This window comes from Ambystoma mexicanum, chromosome 3q (genome assembly GCF_040938575.1).
Source record: "Ambystoma mexicanum isolate Mex_15411 chromosome 3q, UKY_AmexF1_1, whole genome shotgun sequence".
NCBI lineage: Eukaryota > Metazoa > Chordata > Amphibia > Caudata > Ambystomatidae > Ambystoma > Ambystoma mexicanum.
In genome coordinates this window covers 686,314,439-686,326,646 of record NC_090926.1, presented here as the reverse complement: position 1 = coordinate 686,326,646, position 12,208 = coordinate 686,314,439, and the positions used below count along the sequence as shown (strand labels likewise).

The following is a 12,208-nucleotide window of genomic DNA, read 5'->3' as shown; positions in this document are numbered from 1 at the left end:
ACACCCGATTCCTGGCAAAACTGATCGACCGGACTGCATACTCACAGCTCAATGGTTTTGTGGAATCTAACAATCTCCTAGACCCCGCGCAATCAAGTTTCCGTCCACCCCACGGAACAGAAACCACGCAGATTTCTATCTTAGGTGACATCAAAGTCACAACAGACTCAGAGGATGCGCAGCACATATTCTTCTTGACCGCTCAGCAGTGTGACACCATTAACCACATGATCCTCCTTGACAGATTGCACTCCTTAGGAATACGAGATTCAGCACTCACCTGGACCGCCTCATTTCTCACTAATATGCAGCAAATCATCGATCTCCCCCTTTTCTCTCCTCTGCACGCCCAGCAAAAACTGGAGTACCCCAAGGGGCCTGCCTCTCTCCCCTTCTCTTCAACCTTTACATGACGCCCCTGTCCAGGAACATCCGCTCACACAACCTCACCTGTTATAAGTATGTGGATATGACACAAATCTTTAGAATTCCAAAATAGGCCACCTACCCTCGCCCTGACCTAGCAGCAGGTCTCACTGATATTGAACGATGGATGACGACTAACCATCTCCTTCCGAACCGAAGTAAAACTGAGATCATGGTATGCAGCAAAACTGCTATATTCCCCTAACCAACTCCCTGGCCACCCTCACTCGGCTGCCCACCCTCCCCTCTCGACCCGACCACCATCACTGCCAACAATCTTGGCTGCACAATGGACTCGGACCGGTCTTACCACATCAGCAATACATCCAAATCCTGGCATTTCCACCTTAGGCACCTGAAGCAGATCTTACCTTACCTCACCTACCGCTACAGACTGGCTGCAATTATGTCCATTGTTATGTCCAGACTTGACTATGCAAACTCCCTCTACCTGGGTGCACCAGCCTACAAGCTACACAAACTCCAAAGAGTTGAAAACTCGGCTGCCAGACTACTTCTCGCATTGAGACGTAGGAACCACATCTCGCCTGCTCTCCGCACCATACACTGGCTCCCAATTGGACGCAGGGCCAACTTCAAATTCCTATGCATTTCCCACCGAGCGGTGCACAAAGCAGGCCCCAAAATCTTTCAAGACAAGATTACGCCTTACCACCTCCTCGCACCCTAAGGTCAAGAACTGCCCTCCTCCTAGTGGTCCCCACCTCCAATTCGGCCAGGATTGGAGGGTCCGCCTACTCAACCCTGGCACCAAATGGCACCAACTTTGTGGAACACACTCCATCCCGGAATTAGACACAGAAGACTACATGGCTTTCTGGAAAGCACTCAAAACCTGGCTCTTCACCTAAAAACACATACAGGAATGCTGTGAATCACTCGACTTACCACCACGACAAACTAATTGCGTGATATCAATACGGACCATTCCATACACTCTCAGGCCAGATCTCTACACAGACCTGAAACCCAAAACGTAGAAGCACCCATGTACCTGGCTGAATTGATTCACTACCTACATCTGCAGGAATACCGTACTCTTTGAGAGCTAGAGTTATCTATTGCCAATAGTATGGACCGACTGTGCTAGAAGACTTGTAACCCAAGCGCCAATAGCACTAATCAGCTTGATCAAAGCCATGCAATTATGATCTACGCTATCAGTCCAAGAAGGCACATGTCTGCTAATTCTACTCATCTATACTCACACAGCTATCAGTGAATGTATTTAGCAGAGCTACCTACTGGGGATATATCTAGCAGAACTACCAACCCAAGCACTAATAGCACTTATGAACTTGATCACTACCTTGCTAATCTGCACTACGCTATCAGCCCAGGAAATGCCCTTGCTTGCTAATCCTGCTCATCTGGAAATCCCTGAGCAGAACGATATACCAAGGAACTTTAACATTTATTTGCTAATCCCAACTATCTAGGAATGTTTTAGTAGAACTACTTATCATGGAATCAATTTAGCAGAACTACCAACCGAGGACGTCTCCAGCACCTATACAGTAACATGATTTTGGGACATTTCTGCCTGTCACCACCACCATAGCAATCTGACCCAACAAGACACAGGGAGGACCTTAGCCTAACAGCCCAAACCCAAAAGGAGCTACCACAGGCACTGGAAGCTCATCAGGAACAAGGTCCCCCAGGAAAGCACACAGACACTCAAACACCACTATGCTAACTATTTCATATGAACCAATAAACAAAATGCAGCTACATCCCTCGATTCATGCGGCCTAGCTGCACACATACTTATACACTTTGATGTGCACCATCATAGTCTTTACAACGCAGCTATAACCCTCGAAACCAGTCTAGCTGCACAGTCTCAATCACAGACACCAGGACCGGAAGAATGCAGATACCCAAGTGCATTGGTGTTGCTGCACACATTCTACTGATCTCACAACCACTGCATCACACCTAGCACTAGTATGCAGCTCCACACCACTCATTCCACACTGGCTGCACACATACCAAGTGCACCCAAGCACATTTTACTATGTTACTCTCTCAACTGACCTGGAATGCGGTCACTGAAGGTGTTCAACCCACAGCGCTTTGTAATCATACCAATGGTAAAAGGTGCTATACAAGTACCCAATAACATACATTCAACTCAAAGGTGGAGTATGACAATTCAGGTTTAACAGAAACAGTTATACTCAGCATGAATGTAATACCTATGCATCCTTGGAGCTTGGGCCGGATCCCTTTCCCCAGGTTTAAAGCAGGATTTCCAATCAAAGTTATAAAGAATAAAGTTCCTTTGGTATAGCCAAGTTCTACTCAAAGTTCTTCGTATTCCAAAAGTCTTGTACTTGGCATTTGAAAAAGTTCCAACAAAACGAAAGAAAAGTCTTTATCTTCAAACTGATAGTCAATGTTTCAATATCACTTCTTCTTGGAAAACAAATACTTCTACGTCTTTTGATTCACAACAATATTTTTCTCAGAATAGTTTTCATCACTGTTCATCAAACACAATAGCGACCTTGCCACTTTCTTTCCTTCACAACCTTCAACCACAATGCCAGAACTATCACTAACAATCCCTTTCCTGGTGTACTCGACTGCCAGGATAAAAACCCTACTAATACAAGTACTCTGTGGTAAGATTTGCTTCCCACTTTTAAAAGTCCTTCACTTTCAATAACATCAAGATTCACAGTTTCTTCTGTGAGGACACAATACACATTGGTGGTGTTTGTTCCACGGATGTATTTGCCATAGGCAATGCAGATTATGTGCTACTCCTCCTCGATACTTCTTACAAGAAACGTTTCGTTCCTGCCACTCTTTATTTCTTAACTCCACATCAAACAAGTCTTCACATTGTCTGTCACATTTGCCCTTCCTAGGCATTGCTTGTTAGTGTAAGTGTAACTATTGCCTCTTCCTCAGTCTGGGAATAATAGTTACAATTTCTCTGCAATATTGTTCGCTTGTTATTTTGACAATGCAGTATTGCTCCCTCTTTACTTTGGCAGTGTAGGGGTCTTTATCTTTCTTTAACATTGTCCCTTCTTTGTTTTGGCAATAGTACTTTAACATTTCTTTTCCGGCTTTCTTTCAAGCGAGTTATTGCCCATGGAACTTTCTTGCATCAGTTTGGTATACAAAACATTGCTTAGCGGGCAGTGTTAGACTATGGAGCGTTCCGGGGTTACCTAGCACAGGCCAACTCACCGGCCTCTCTACACGTGTCTGCTCGAACCGCTGCTTCTTCTGTGCTTACCTGAATGTCTGACCGATTCAGTCGCATTACCGTGCCGCTTGGGAAATAATCCTCCTGCACTTCCGGGCTCTCCAGCTTCCTGGATGAGGTACCATATAAAGGGAGCTTCTCTCAAGCGACAGCCTGTCAGAATACTGCTTCCCACTGTGCGATCTCTGCAGTTCAGGTTTTCTACACAGATGACCCTCTCAGACGTTAACAACGCTTCAGAAATTGCAGCGTTTTCGTTCTTCTGCAACTACAGCTGGCAACTCCTGCTCCACCTTCTTGTTCTAATGGCCTGCACCTAAGGGGGCCTTAAATATTCTAAAGCCCCACTCAGGTGTGCGTCATTAGAACCACTAGACTGAATAATGCAGTTTTGTGCTTCTGATCTCCTCTTCCTCGTCCCAGTACTTAGGTTACTGTGCGACTTGAAGTCCCCAATGTTCTGGTTACTATTTACATCACAAATACAGCCTTCAACTCCAACTCTATTTAATATACTTTGTTTATCAGATATAGTTCTAGGGAAGGATTTTAGAGATGTTAATGATTGGTTCAGTCTTAAGGGGGAATTATATTTATCAGAAGCCAGGGTATTTAGGCTCTGACTCCAATATGTACCATTCTTCTTCTGATCACAATAGTTTTCACTACCAACAAGGTGGGTAGTTTTGGAAAGGGAACCCTCACTCCGACAGCAATCCATTAAATATTCTGGCATCAATGAAAAATTCCTCTCTGAAGAATATAAATACTGTGTGCCCCTTCCTATTCCCTTGCCATCAGGTGATCCACTGGGGTAATACTACCCCAGGGTTAGAATCAGGTAGAAGCTGCCTTCCCCTGGCCAACTAGTAGGAGAATTTAGGCAGGGGTTCTGTGAGGACTCCACAGGATTTAACACAATGGGGGAGGGTGGCGGGAAGAGTCCCATCGACTGCCACCACATACTGACGACAGCAGGCATCCTTCCAGTCAAAGTGGTAGAGGTCCTTCCAGAACAGGATCCCTTGTAGCTGGGAGGCTGAAATTCGGCAGAAAGCCAACCTATACCACAAGCTGGCAACCACCAACGTTCCTGCTACAAACAGAGCTGCGACGATTCTAGCGAGAGAGACAGTCCACCGGTGGTCAAGGGACACTTCCTAAGGTTTAGGACATCTGGATATTCAAGAACAAACTGGTTGGTCCCACCAGTCCAGGGGTTAAGCACTGCACAGGGCCTTCAGAGATCAGGTAGTCCAAAAGTGCTTCACCAGGCCAGACACAGGAAGAGATGCTGGGCCTCTTCAGGAGTCTTCTTTGGATCTTCAGTCGGCTGTTATTCTAGGAGGGATTCTTGGTTCCAACGCTGATCTCCACAAATGGCTGCAGGAGTCCTCTCCCTATAAAAAAATCCAGCCTGGAAGCAAGTTCAAGCCCACCAATGGTAAGGATCTGCACCATTCAAACAACCAGTAGTTGTCCAATCAGGAAAACTATTGGCTTCACTCATGCCCCACAACCAGACCACCTTACATGGGATTTCCTGACCTGGCAAAGCAGAGAGAAGGGCAAACAACAATATGGCCAAAAATCAAGCTTACAAATCTTGTGGCATGTCCCTTTTAGTAGCCATATGTGGTGAACACACACAAAAATGCTAAAAATATAATTGCTGCCACCAGCTGGTCTTTAAGCACATATAGAAAATAACCAAAAATCCCATGTGTAAAAGGCTAGGATGATACAAAAGTATCCCCATTGCACTGCATTGTATGATGCTGTGTGCAAAGTTAAAAGGGAAACATGGTTTTCCAGTACTGATAGTCTAAAGGACGGATCCGTTTCCCCATAACAAATGAGCAAAAGGCAGGGGAAATGAAACTGAAGCCTTTACTTCCCCCTCAAAAAGTCCAAACAGGTTACAAAACAAAGAGAAATGATTGGGGTCTATAAAAACTATGGAGGAAGAGTTGCCAAAAGAGAAATCATTCCTAACACTGACCCAGGGTTCCTTTACGCCTCTGCCTTGGGTATTGCTTGATATGTTGGTAGACATACACTTTACAGCACTTGGCCACCTGGATTGGTAGGTTGGGGACTTGCATGATAGGACAGTGAACATTTCTTTATTCTTCTTTGACCTTTACCTCTATTCCAGCTTGCAAATGGAACCCCTCGATTGCCTGCAGCGAGTCCAAAACATGGTCAGATATATTAGAAATGTGCTCTAGTGATTTAAAAATCTATTTGTACTTCAATAATCCTAAGAGGGCAACAATAGGAGGTTACTTTTTCTGTACATGTATTCTCAGCTTTCTGGTCTCCTCTAATCTAGCTTTACTAACAATAGACCTCAGGATCACATATCCACTGTTTCTTTTACCAACATGCCATCTGGCTAGCGTTGCACCCCATCATTACACAGTAAAAATAGAAAGACAAGCCACCTGCAACAGCTACAGATTTTCATCGGGTTGTGGGAACAATTTTAATACCTAGCATTCAAAATGCATTGTGCTCAACTGAAAAGCTGTGAAACTAGTTTCCTGAAAGATATCAAGCAAAAGGACCTAGATTTTCACAAATTGGATAATTTAAGATGCCAGGTACAGCTGGGTGGTGGAAAAAAGTCCGAAGGATCTCTAGTAATTACTGAGGACCAGCACGAACCAGCACAAACGTATGTACGCTATTTGAATCAATTATCCCATCAACGCTTGACCGCTTTCTGTTGCTCACCACGATCTCCACGCACATTCCTATCGAACACTGCATGCTATGAAAGAGTAAGTAGGAAAAATAATGCTGCTGAATGAGGACACTTACAGGCCTTTCAATCAAATCAATGCACGGCTGCAGGTCCAAGCCAAAGTCGATGAAGTTCCACTCAATGCCTTCTCGCTGGTACTCCTCCTGCTCCAGGATGAACATTGTGTGGTTGAAGAGTTGCTGGAGTTTCTCATTTGTGTAGTTGATGCAAAGTTGCTCAAACGAGTTAAGCTAGAAAACAAATACAAAATTATTTCCACTTTGAGCATCAGTGAGACATCCATTTTGTTGAACACAAAGTCAGGGATTTCAGCAAGTGGAATCAACTTTGCATAGGCATAATATTTACTGCATTTTGCTTTAAATTGCATATCAATAGAAGGAAAAAGGATCATATCCAATGTTTTACGAAAAAACACAAAGGTAGTTCTCTGTAATAACTTTAGAATCCAAAACGTCCACGGTACCTGCATCATGTCATGACTAAGAGGAGCAGAAATAGGGGTATACAAAGATATCTTTGGGATGAGAAATAAAAGTCCAAACCAATGCACAGTAACTAGCGATTTGTAGTAATGGGGGCGGGGGGCTTGTTGGATAGAAAGGGGGAGGGGGTTTACAAACCAATAAAATCCCCTAAATTAAGCTTCAACTGGGCAGGACATCAAATTAGCTGATCTACATAATAACTGAATAAATGCTATCCAAAGAATTCTAACTTAATTTCATAAATCTCACTTTCAATGATTTCTGAAAAGCAATCTTTCAATAGCTAAACTTGAAGGTCATATATGCCAACACTGTGCCACCCTTAGCCACGGAACTGTAAACAAAATAAAGTATGTAGAATAGAAAAAATATGTTCTGGCTTTTACAAAATCTCTTTATAAGACATTAGTGCAGTATTTTATCCTACATCATACATGATCACATATCGTTAACAAGCATCCAATGAGAACTAGTAGGCAAATCCACCTCAATCATTCATAAATTCATCTATCTACTTTACCAAGGGGCCCCATTTTACCTACCATGTTTTTAAGTGAAAGGACTGATTCATCAGACAGCCTTAAAACAGCTGTACTGCTTGTATACAGCTCTGGCAGGTAATCAGGGCCATGCAATTGAACATGAGCAAAGTAATTTAGCATGAAACAACTGTACCTCAAATATCTCAAAGCCAGCTATATCTAGAATGCCAATAAAGGATGCTCCTTGCCGTTTGGTCCGATCCAGTGCTTTATTAATACGGTGAACAAGCCAGCGAAATAGACGTTCATAGGTGGCTTTAGCTAAAGCTTCCACGGCAAAGTCCGCCTGAAAACAAAAAAAATAGATGTTATCCTATTAATGAGGAAGGCAAATATAAAATAAAGCTGGACTTGCATTGGTTAAGAGCAAGAAACAACATAAACCATCCATTAAAGCGGAGCACATTATTTGTTTTAGCCATGAACCTACCAACACAAATTCAGTTTCCAATTACTGAGGAAAGGAATCCCCCGTTTGTGCCCTTCGATTGTTAGAAGTATCACGGGCAGTGGTGTTCTACCAACAACATCCTCATGTGCTTTGAATAAATGAAATGGCCATGAAGCTGCAACTTTAAATCTCAAAAAGTGAGCCAGATTGATTGTTAACATTCACATCCTTCATTATCGATGGGCATAATTAACCGATGGCTGAACAGCTTACTTAACTTTAGAAAGAGATTTAAAGCATCTCTACCTTTTTTTATATTATTTATTTATTGTTTGTGCTGTAAGGAACTCATTTTATTTTAAAATGTTTTTTTTGACATTTATATAGTTACAGTTGTGCATTTCAGTTTCAATTTCTCATGCCTACATTTAGGTTAACAACAACAAACAACCATAAACAAACAACTTCCTATATGTGCCGTGTGTTATTTATAACCTCGGTTGGGGTAAGCATTACAATGTCTGGGGCCTAGCCGTTTTGCTCCTCATGTCTCCAGTTGGGCAATGTCACCTGGGTGCTGTGCGGTGGCTAGTTGGGCACACCGCAGGAGATCCTTGCTTTAGTTGGTGCACTCATGGGGGTTTGTTATCAGACGGGTGAAACATGTCCCAGAGCAACGCTTTCCATGTTACACACTTATCGGGGCCATCAGGTTCCGATCTATTCACTCCCTCCATCCACACCTTGGTCTCTGCCTCTGCCCACCTTTCGAATTCCTTGTGCCACTTTCCATATTGTGGCCCGCAGCAGTTTTCCAAGACATGGCGATGGTTCTAAGGTCCATAAATCTAACCACATGTTTGTTTGCGCTGATTCTGGGGTAGGCACCAAGCAGGCATTCTTTCAGTGACCACTCATACCTCTTTACTCCAGCCTCTCTACAAGTTTGCGCTATGCGTGCCCAGAAACTTTGCACACCCCCAGAACATGTGAAACAGGTCAGCATCCTTGCCTTTGCAACAAGGACATTGTGAACTTGCTTCTTTGTTAAAGATAGCTATTCTGTGCGGTTTCATGTATGTGCGGTACAGCACTTTCAGTTGTATTTGTGTGAAACGCTGGTTCCTCGATACAGCCTTAGGAAAGCTCAGTATTCTCTCCCATTCTTTCTCCGTTATGTTTGCACCTATGTCTTTCTCCCATTGTTCTTTCAGTGCTGTGCCCTTGGGATTGGGCGAGTTTATCAGCATGCTGTACAGCCGAGAAGTCGGCCTCCAGCCGTCGTTTAGATTGTGCATCAGGCTCAGCAGTGGGCTCGCCTGTGGTTTTTCTGGCCAGCCCTCCCATCTTTCTTTGGCCGTTTCCCGGACCCTGCGGTACCAGAAAAATTGCCCACTCGTCAGCTCCTCTCTTTCTTGCATTTAGTTGAATTCCCCGAAGACCCCATCTTCATATACATCTGCCCATGTGTATATCCCCTTCCATTCCCATTTTCTTACCACTGCCATATCTGTGGTGTCTTTGTGTGTGTTGGCCACCATCGGCGCCTCCGGTGAGTAAGGGTTTACTAGTTTCCGTAAGGTTTGCGCTCTCCTCCATACCTTCCTACCCAGTGTTATCAGTGGAGTGTGTTCCGGGCCCTCCTGTGTTACCCACAGTATTTCTTTTAGTTTGATGGGAGCCACTAGGTGTTGCAGTAAGTTTGTTTCCGAGGTAGTCTTGTCTGCCAGCCATTTAACTACGTCACTGAGCTGAGCTGCCAGGTAGTACCTCTCGAGGTTTGACAATTTCACCCCGTCCTTGTCGTATGGTAGATATAAAATTGCTAGTGAGAGTCAGTGGCGCTTCGCGCCCCATAAGAATTCTCGGAGCAGCACCTCCAAGGAGCGGAAAAAAGACGCCCCAACGTAGTAGTGCATGTTTTTGAAGAAGTACAAGAACCTAGGGAGAATAATCATTTTGGTGATGGCTACCCTGCCTAACAGTAATAGTGGCAGCTTCGACCAGAATTTCATGGACTTCCTCAAGCCCTGCACCACACCCCTTTGCTATATTATAAGCAAAAAGAGGGGTGGTAGGGGCACGACTTTGGGTCCTAGCTGCAATCTGCTCAACAGTCCAAAGATCTTCTCCTCCTTGGCGCTCTCATGCCTCTGCAATCATCAGGGAGGCTGATTAGTTTCAGGTGTTCAGGGTTTTTTTTTTTTAAAACACATTTTATTAGTTTTAACAAGTCAATAGAGAATACTGGTGAGATAAAAAAGAAGCGGTTAACTCGATTATGCATACAGTCATGTTACAGTCTACTCTGCGTCGTGGGTGAGCGAATGTTCGCCTCGAGCAGCAGGGATGGTGGCGGGGAGAGTGGAGAAAGAAGAAAAAAAAGGGGCGGTGAGAGGGAATAGGTCTCACTGATTGTCCATCCATTCTCCCCAAACTTTTTGAAAATTGCGTGGGCACCCTCTTGTTGTGTAGGTTTGCCTCTCCAAGGAAGCGCACCTGGTAACTACCTTAGACCATCGAGTTCGACTCAGTGCAGCAGCGGACCCCCAATTCGCAGCTATCATCCTTTTGCCCGCCCCCAGTGCTACTGGTTTTCATACTTGGTAAGGCCCAGTTCTCCCCATATCCCGAGCAGTATCAACTTTGGATCTAGTGGTACTTGGGATCCCACCATCCCGGAGATTATGCGCATGCAGCCCTCCCAGAAAGTTTGTACCACAGTACACTCCCAAATTGTGTGGAAAAAGGTTCCCTTTCATGCTTGCATCGAAGGCAGGACTCTGCGGCCGCTCCACTCCCTTTAGCCAGCATGGTGCGGGAGTAATAGGATCGATGCAGTATCTTGAGCTGGATCAGGCTTAATTTCGCATCTATACCTATTTCGCGAGGGAGCATCAAAGCTTCCACCCATTCCTCCTGTGCCAGCTTATCCATGTCCCTTTCCCATTTCCCTTTCAATATGGTAAGTTCTTTAGTGCCAAAGGAGTTAAGCGCCTGATACAACGTGGAGGTAACCCTGGAGGAGATACGCTCCGCAAGGACATTGGTTTCTAGAGGGGAGCAAGGCGGGACCTCACCCAAATCCGAAAACGGAGCGTTTATGGCGTGTGCAAGTTGTATGTACCCGAGATGCTCCCCAGGCCTCAGGTCAAATCGCTCCTTGAGGGTACCGAACTCAACCATGCGCCCCCCCTAAATCATTTGTTCTAGTGTGTGTATCCCGCACCTCTCCCAGTTCCCCAAAGGCCCGATCTTTTGAATTTCGGGGAGGTATGCATTGTGCCATATGGGTTGGGCCAGTATAGGTCTAGAGCCCCAGCCGATGTGTTTATGTGCTTCCTCCCATGTACGGTGGATATGAAGTGACATGCGTGTGGTTTTAGCTGTTTTGTCTTGGGGAGCGAACAGGACCTGGCGGGTGTGAGGGGGGCTTCTTGGGTGCATAGCCGATAGTTCCCTACTAATGTGGGGGAGTTTGGTGTTCCCATGTAGCCAGTCGTTTGCCACCCCTGTCTGTGCTGCTAGGTAATATGTGCGAATGCACGGTAGTCCTATCCCTCCCTCCCAAATTGAAGGTTGCAGTGTCTTAAGTGCAATTCTGTGCTGTTTCCACTTCCATAGGAGAGTCCTTATATGTCCGTCTATTGCTGTAAAGATCCCCAGGGGAATCGGCAATGGGGCGTTCTGTAGGACGTATAATAGTCTCAGGAGTCATAACATTTCGAATAATGCAGCCCTGCCCATTAGGGACAATGGTAAAGATTGCCAGTGGGAAAGGTCTGTGGCGAGCCTGTCCAAAACAGGCTGCAGATTCAGTTGGAGGAATTCCTCTGGCGAGGGACTGATTTGTACACCTAAATATTTTAAACCGCGGATGGAAACAGGGTATGGGCAGGGGTCGGGAATCACGTTCGCTCCCCCTTGAATTGGAAAGAACTCTGTTTTTTGTGTGTTCACCCTGAGGCCGGAGTATCGTTGGTAGTCCCTAAGGATTTGAGACACCACCGGGCATGAGGACATCGGTTTACTGAGGTAAATGAGGAGATTGTCGGCATATAGTGAAACCTGGTCTCCCCTCCCCCCACCCAGACGAATCCCGACCAATCTTTATCTGCACATGGGCTAATCGCGAGTGGTTCTATAGTGAGGAGGAACAACAGAGGAGAGAGGGGAAAGACCGGTCTAGTCTCGCGCCTCAATGGAAATACTTTAGACTGTCTACCGTTCACCCTAACTTTCGCGACGGGGGATTCATATAGAAGCTCAGCCCATGAGATGGAGCCCTGCCTGAAGTTCATTTGTTCTAACATATCCCACAAGGCGTCCCACCCCACCGAATCA

General features: G+C 45.2%; 1 protein-coding gene across 2 annotated transcripts in view; it reads right to left on the bottom strand.

Moving 5' to 3' along the window:
- MYH10 (myosin heavy chain 10) overlaps positions 1-12,208 on the bottom strand; it is a 1,173,511-nt gene that overhangs the window by 652,542 nt on the left and 508,761 nt on the right. For both annotated transcript variants that reach the window (XM_069654592.1, XM_069654593.1), the window contains exons 14-15: positions 7,607-7,759; positions 6,500-6,673 (exon numbers count right to left, since the gene is read on the bottom strand). In XM_069654592.1, the coding sequence (XP_069510693.1) occupies positions 6,500-6,673; positions 7,607-7,759 (327 nt within the window). The remainder of the gene's footprint in view (positions 1-6,499; positions 6,674-7,606; positions 7,760-12,208) is intronic.